The sequence below is a fragment of the Capra hircus genome, chromosome 7 (assembly GCF_001704415.2).
Source record: "Capra hircus breed San Clemente chromosome 7, ASM170441v1, whole genome shotgun sequence".
NCBI classification, from domain to species: Eukaryota; Metazoa; Chordata; class Mammalia; order Artiodactyla; family Bovidae; genus Capra; species Capra hircus.
This window is the reverse complement of record NC_030814.1, coordinates 103463175-103471310: the sequence shown is the minus strand read 5'-3', so window position 1 is coordinate 103471310 and position 8136 is coordinate 103463175. Positions and strand designations below refer to the sequence as shown.

At 48.3% G+C, this 8136-nt stretch overlaps 1 protein-coding gene across 1 annotated transcript; it reads left to right on the top strand.

Moving 5' to 3' along the window:
- Positions 1290 to 2503, top strand: INSL3 (insulin like 3). The gene is given in 2 exon segments (NM_001285579.1): positions 1290 to 1479; positions 2298 to 2503. Coding segments are annotated over 2 exon segments (396 nt in total).

Below are 8136 nucleotides of genomic sequence, written 5' to 3'. Positions count from 1 at the left end.
CCCTTGCACTGGATTGAGTAACCTTTATGCCTTAATTTCCCTCCTTGGTAAAACTGACACCCAGTAGAGGCCTCGAGCCCCTGTCCAACCCAAAGAGACCCTGATATGGAGGCAGAACCAACAAACACCCTCAGCCCTGGGGCCTGCCCTCTTGTGACCTTGGGCAAGTATGGGGTCCCCTCTCTGAGCCTCAGTTTCCTTACCTGTACAGTAACAAGGATAACAAGATTCTGAATGTCCTTGGTCTCGGTTGATTGGATGCTCACCAGCACCATCCCAGGGAATTATTATATCTAAGTTTATTTCTCCTCTTTAAAAGAGTTTAAAAAAATAAAGACTCTTCAGTGGTCCCCCTGGGAAAGATATACCCAGGAAGACAGACCATGGCCATTTTGTGTGGGTCTCAGCCTATCAATGGATTTCCCAGGTGATGCTAGTGGTAAAGAACCCACCTGCCAATGCAGGAGATATGAGACATGGGTTCCATCCCTGGGTCAGGAAGATCCCTTGGAGAAGGGCATGGCAACCCACTCCAGTATTCTTGCCTGAAGAATCCCGTGGACAGAGGAGCCTGGTGGGCTATAGTCCATGGGATCACAAAGAGTTGGTCACGACTGAAGCGACGTAGCATGCACACACACAGCCTGTCAATAATCAATGTGGTGGTTAGACTGGCCCGGGGAGTTCTTACTACGATTCCAAGATTCCTTTCAGCAATAACCATCAGGAAAGTTTGCAAAAATAAAGGTTTATTACCTATAAATTACACGGCACACATGGAAATGACACAGCACACCCAGGGCCGGGCTCTTGTAGAGGAAGCAGAGTTGGCCTGGGTTCCTGCTTTTATTGGGGTCAAGCATGGGAGCCTAGAGGTTCGTGGGCTCACTCTTATTGGTGAATTTAACATGGGTTGGAGTTTAAAGCATAAGAGAAGAACAAATGAAACAAAAACAAAGCAAAAAAGCCCAAGTGGCCCCAAAGGTAAGATATTGAAGTCAAGATGTCTATAACAGATGTGGGAAGAGGTGGTCGGGCTCTGGAGTCACATTTATCAGACAGTCATGGTTGAAGCTGATGCCTGGGCAATCAAAGGATGTCAGGCACTCACATCATAAAAATAAGAAAACTCAACTATCAGAGGTTCCACGAGGCTTGCCCTGACCCTGCCCTTGACTTCCCTGGGCCGTCGGTTGGGAAGGCTCTGTCCCCGCTCCAAGGCTCCCAGCTGGGGCAGACCGGGCGCCTATAAGGCTGATCCCCGCTGGGGCCCGGTGCCTCTCACCGCCATGGACCGTCGTCCGCTCACCTGGGCTCTGGTGCTGCTGGGCCCGGCCCTTGCAATCGCCCTCGGTCCTGCAGCCGCGCAGGAGGCGCCGGAGAAACTGTGTGGCCACCACTTCGTGCGCGCGCTCGTGCGGCTGTGCGGCGGCCCGCGCTGGTCTTCCGAGTCCGGGCGACCTGTGGCTGGCGGCGACCGTGAGTGGGGGCGGGCGAGGACTGTGCGCTGGGGTCTCTGGGGCGGGGTAGGGGTGCAGGTGTTTGCAGACGGATTTGCATGCATGTTCTGGCTTCCTGCTCTGGCCTGTGTGAGTCTGCGGGGAGGAGCCTCTGCCTGGCAAGAGAATCAGTGCGAAGCGAGGTAGGATCTTAAAAAGTGCAAGATCAGATCTGATCCTATCTTTATTTACAACTTCAATATTTTGATCTTCAGGAATTTTTGAGTTAATTTTACTAGTAAAATATTCAGTTATAATAGGAGTGATCTTGACTGTTGAGTGTTCCTGGCACCCCCTTAAATTGCTTGCTCTGGGTCAGCGCCTAGCTCTCTTCACCGCAGACCTGACCCTGGGGCAGAGGATATTATGCACAACATCTGTCACAGGTGTCCTATGAGTGTGAATCTGTGTGACCTGGGTCCAGAGGGGTGTGCCGAGATGCACGTGGTGGGGTCGGGGAACTGGAGGGGCTACGAGGGCCAGTGGCTGGGTCCGGTGTGCACACACATGCACGTATCACAGGCCACCCTTACTGTCTTCTGTTCTGTGAAGCCTCTATGCCTTCTTACTGTAGGTGGCACGTGGGAGTGTGCACGGCTGGGGACTTGAGTGTGGGCGTGGGTCGAGAGTGTACATGTCTGGACGGGGTGATTCAGTCTGGGCCTGGTATAGAGTAGGCACTTAATAAATGCTTACTTTCTATTTGTGTGCATGATGCATGTCTGGCTGCCATGCAGACAGTGTGGGTGGGGTCCTCTGGGGTTCCTCCCTCTTTGCTGAATTCCTCCCTGTTCCCAGGTGAGCTCCTACGGTGGCTGGAAGGACAACATCTCCTCCATGGGCTGATGGCCAGTGGGGACCCCGTGCTGGTACTGGCCCCACAGCCCCTGCCCCAGGCTTCTCGCCATCACCACCACCGCCGTGCAACTGCCATCAACCCTGCCCGCCACTGCTGCCTCAGCGGCTGCACCCGGCAAGACCTGCTGACCCTCTGTCCCCACTGAATCCTCCTGGGGCGTGGCCTTGGGGGAGCCTGAGACCCACAGGAGTCCAGTCTGGTAAACTCCTGATGCCACACAGCACCATGAAACCCCACATCTAGGGGGATGTTGTTGATTACCTCCTAGGACAAGGTGCTCACCACCTCACCCAGGCCACCTGTCCTCTAGGGGACCAACTAGGGATACCACCAGACCGCAAATCTGGCTTGGAGGATCCTTGGTTTCGCAGAGATGCCAGACACTCTTCTCAAATGTTCTCACCTCAGAGGAGCCCCAGGTGCCCCACTCCCTGCCTTTGACACCCTTCTTGTTGTCTCCTCAATAGCAAATAAATAAGATGCCTGCAGAATCTGAAGCAACGTTGCATTTTCTCACAAGAAAAAGGGACAAGCCAAGGTCAATCCTCATTTGGAATTTTTCCCTGACAGCTGCAGACACACCAACACTTCTAGAAACTTAATAACAGTTGGACAGTTATCACAATACACCGTGGGGAAACTAAGGCCAAGGGAGCTGGCTGCTTGTCTAATTCAGACAGGGAGGGAGCAGCCAAGTTCAAGATTCAAATCCAGGTCTGTGTCATGTCTCAAGCCTTAAACTCATGTAAGGTCCACTTATCAGTGAACACAACGCATGAATATGTGAATGAGTCACAGTGGATTTTTTTTTTTTTTTTTTTTGGCCATGCTGCATGGCACATGGGACCTTAACTCCCTGACTAGGGATTGAAACTGTGCCCCCGCAGTGGAAGCATGGAGTCTTAGGCACTGGACTACCAGGAAAGTCCCCTCATGGTGGATATATTAAAAAAAAATTCAGGGTGTAGTTGCTTTACAATGTTGTGTTAATTTCTGTTGAACAGCAAAGTGACTTAGCTATATGTATATCCCCTCTTTTTTGGATTTCCTTCCCCTTTAGGTCACCACGGAGCACTGAGTAGAGTTCCCTGCGCTATTCAGTAGGTTCTCGTTAGTTATCTATTTTATACATAACTGTATGTATATGTCGATCCCAATTTCCCAATTCATCCTACCCACTCTTTCCTCTTTGGTACCCATACATTTGGTGTCTACATCTGTGTCTCTATTTCTGTTTTGTGGATAAGTTCATCGGCATCATTTTTCTAGATTCCACATATAAGCGATATTATACAGTATTTGTTTTTCTCTTTCTGACTTACTTAACTCTGTATGACAGTCTCTAGGTCCATCCACATCTCTACAAATTGCACAATTTCCTTACTTTGTGTAGCTCAGTAACATTCCATTGTATACATGTAGCACAGCTTCTTTATCCATTCATCTGTTGATGGATATTTAGGTTGCTTCCATATCCTGAGTATTATAAACAGTTCTACAATGAACACTGGGGTACATGTATCTTTTTGACTTATGGTTTTCTCCATGTATTACAGTGGGTACTTATTGGTCCAGCCCTTACCATTCTTTTCACTTGCCTCCTCCCTTAATCCTGAGATGGAAATTATAATATGATTTGACTCTCTTGGGAAAAAAAAAAGGTATTTGACTATGTGATCTGTTCACATGTATATTCGTTTCCTAAGGCTGCTGTAATGGCCACAGATTGGATGGCTTAAAATAGTAGATATATGTCCTCCCAGTTCTAGAGGCCAGAAATCAAGGTATTGGCAAGGTTGGTTCTTTTTGAAAGGCCCTCAGGAAGATTCTGTCCCCTGCCTCTCTCAATTTTTGGTGGCTACTGGCAAATTTTTTTTTTTTTTTTGGCTGCACCAGGCCTTAGTTGCAGCATGTGGGATCTAGTCCCCTGACCAGGGATCAAACACCCAGGCCCCCTACATTGGGAGCTTGAAGTCTTAGCCACTGGACCATCAGGGAAGTCAATCCCAGCTACTGGCAATCTTGGCTTGTAGGTGCATCTCACCAAGCTCTGCTCCCATCTTCACATCATCCTTCTTCCCTGTGAACCTCTGGGTTTTCAATTTGGTCTCTTATAAAAACACTCTCGTTGGATTCAGAGTTCACCCTATTCCCACACAATCTTGATTTCGGAAGTGCACAGCACTCAACAGCAGCTTGCAGCAAACAGCAGCGAGGTGTAACTGGAAGCAAGGTCTTAGTTTCCCAGACAGGGAGTCCTAACCACTGGGCCACAGGAGCCAGCAGTTAGGGCTAGAATCCCTAGTCCTTGCCTGCTAGTCAGAACGAGTTCAGGCGAGGAGGCAGAAGGTAAAGTAAGAAATTTATTGAAAAGTACATGCGGAAAGGCACACGGTGAGTTCAGAGAGAGAGTTGCACTTTCGGGAAGTTTAAATCCTTTATAAGGAGGAAGTTATTAGGCCCTTTGTCTTCGGTCAGGCCAGTCTCTTGCTTTGTCCCTCCCCTGGTTAGTTGTCTCAGGACCTCCCCCGCCCCACCCCTCCCCGCCCGCCGCCGCCCCCCCCCCACCCCGGATGCGCATTCACCCCTTAGCCAAGATGGATGTCTAAGTGAATGCTTCTGGGAGGAGCAAGATTCATTACAACTTGGAATTATCCTCTGACTTTTGACCCCAAGGAGCCCTTCTGTGCATGCGTAGTGTCTCCCTTATCCTAAAAAGGAGGAGGTGGAGATTCCTTAATCCTTTACTCCCTTATCCCTCCATCTCTTTACAAAGAGAGGCAGGATTTTGCCTCTCTCTGTCCTTTGCTGTTGCAGTTCAGTGTCTCCGGCTCTTTGCGGCCCCATGGACTGCAGCGCAGCAGGCTTCCCTGTCCTTCACCATCTCCCAGAGTTTGCTCAAACCCATGTCCATCAAGTCGGTGATGCCATCCAACCGTCTCATCCTCTGCCGTCCCCTTCTCCTGCCTTCAGTCTTTCCCAGCATCACAGTCTTTTCCAATGAGTTGGCTCTTTTTGGCATTGATCGATAGCTTATGGTGAACGGTGTCGGATTCGTGATCTCTGAAGAAAAAGATTTAGCTTCGGGACCAGGGACCAGGCTTGATCACTCAAGAGCTTTTGTGTAGCAGAGTTTTATTCAAGTGAAAAAGGGACAGAGAAAGCTTCTGACACAGACATCAGAAGGGGGATGAAGAGTACTCTGTCCCCTAGTCTTAGCAAGGGAATTATATACTTTTTAATTGGTTATTACAATAAGTCAAAAGAATGTCTCAAGACTGTGAAGATCTTACTAGACCCGCTCCCATAATATACGTTTTAAGATAACAGGATTAGTCAGAAGGTTTTCAGGAAGGAGAAACATGTCCTCAAGCAGGGTACATTATTGTTCAGTTCAGTTCAGTTCAGTCGCTCAGTCGTGTCCGACTCTTTGCAACTCCATGAATCGCAGCACGCCAGGCCTCCCTGTCCATCACCAACTCTCGGAGTCTTCCAATGAATATTCACGGTTGATTTCCTTTAGGATGGTCTAGTTTGATCTCCCTGCAGTCCAAGGGACTCTCAAGTCTTCTTCGGCACCACAGTTCAAAGGCATCAATTCTTCGGCATCAGTCTTTTTGATTGTCCAGTTCTCACATCTGTACATGAGTATTGGAAAAACAACAGCTTTGACTATTCATACTTCTGTAGACAAAGTAATATTTCTGCTTTTTAATATGCTGTCCAGGTTTGTCATAGCTTTTCTTCCAAGGAGCAAGCGTCTTTTAATTTCATGGCTATAGTCACCGTCCACAGTGATTTTGGAGCCCAAGAAAATAAAGTCTGTCACTGTTTCCATTGTTTCCCCATCTATTTGCCATAAAGTGATGGGACCAGATGCCATGATCATCGTTTATTGAATGTTGACTTTAAGCCAATTTTTTCACTCTCCTCTTTCACTTTCATCAAGAGGCTCTTTAATTCCTCTTCACTTTCTGCCATTAAGGTGACGTCATCTGCTTACCTGAGGTTATTGATATAACCTGTTGGTTATTGTCAAGGTTATTGTCCTTGCCATGATTATTTACTTGAGATATTTACAAGAGACAAAGACTGGCTCTGTTTCTATTGTTACTTCTATTTTGGAGAGCAAACAGGAGGCTGATTGTAAATTCTTCAGCTGGAGTGCATCTGTCTCTTGCCTCAGGAAATGCAAACAGAAAGGTGGCTGATTGTAAATGCTCAACCTGGAGTCTATCTCCTACCTCAGTCTTATCTGCAAAGACTATGTTCAGATAAGACCATATTCTGAGTTTCTAGGTGGATGGGAAATTTTGTGAGACACTGTTCAATCCAATGTAGCAGGATTTTGTGGCTTTCCCAAGGGCAGTGGGGAACCACAGAAGATGTTTGAGCAGTGGCAGGATGAGGTCAGATCTAGCTGGTAGAAACCCCTGCAACCCCTGACTTACCTCCTCTGGCTTGGATGCTGTCTCAGCCTCCGCCTTCAACAGTCTCCACAGCGGCCACAGTGCTTCTTAAAACTTAAAGCCAGTCATGCCACAAGCTTCCCTGGTGGTCCAATGGTTAAGAATCCGCCTGCCAATGCAGGGGACACGAGTTTGATCCTTGCTCCAGGAGGAAACCAAGTGGGGCAACTAAGCCCGTGCACTGCAACTACTGAGCGCCTGTGATGTAGAGCCCGTGCTCCAAAACAAGAGAGGCCATGGCAACAAGAAGTCTGCACACCGCAACTAGAGAAAGACCTAACACAGCCCACTCCCTGCAAAAAAACCTCAGTTGTGTAATTTCCTTGCTCCAAAGGCACCGTAACCCTCAAAACTACCCTCTCCTCAGCCCACAAGGTCCCATGTGACTTGTCTCTATGATCTATTCCATCTCCTCCTTACTCACCCAGCTCAAACCACAGCTTCCTGGCTGCAATTCAAATGCTCCTGTTGTAGCCATGCGTTCCGGGAAACAAACTCACTCAGAAGGACAATGCATATAGTGGAGTGCAGTTTATTACACCGCGGGCCCAAGGCAGAGTCTCCTCTTAGCCCAGGACCCCGACCAGTTTTTGTGAAAACCTTATATACCCCAAGTGTATAAGGTTCCCTGAAACTAGTCTGAACAAAGGAAAAAGAAAGATACAATCAAAATTAACCTGTGATTCATATATGTTAAGCCTACGTAGTTAACAGTCAACAATTATTAATAGGCCTGTGGTCATACCCCAATAAGCATAACAGAATGTATGATTCTGTTCGGTTACACAGATAATTAAGGCATTCTTTTAGGTGATGGAGAGCCCTGGGACTCTTCCTTCTGGGAACCTGGTTTTCCAGTTGGGCCTGGTTTTCCAGTTGGTATGTCATTTCCCTAGATACTGGGCATATAGCTCAAAGTCCACAGTCCGGCCCAAGATGGAGTCCTGCTTTCAAGACAGAGCCTGCTCTGTTTCCTCCTTCACTCCAAGATCATCTCACTTTGGGGCCTTGGTATATGCTGTGCCTTCTGCCTGGAACATCCATCCTCCCAATTCTCCCCATAACTTCCCCCTCCAGGCCCCATCTTTGCAGATGCAGCCCTCTGACCTCCTGACCCATTACTGTGTGTCCAGTTGAAACCATTAAACACAGATTGGGACTTGAACTCACATTCTGTTCAGTTCAGTCGCTCAGCTGTGTCTAACTCTTTGCGACCCCATGAATCGAAGCACGCCAGGCCTCCCTGTCCATCACTATCTCCCGGAGTTCACTCAGACTCACCTCCATCGAGTCCGTGATGCCATCCAGC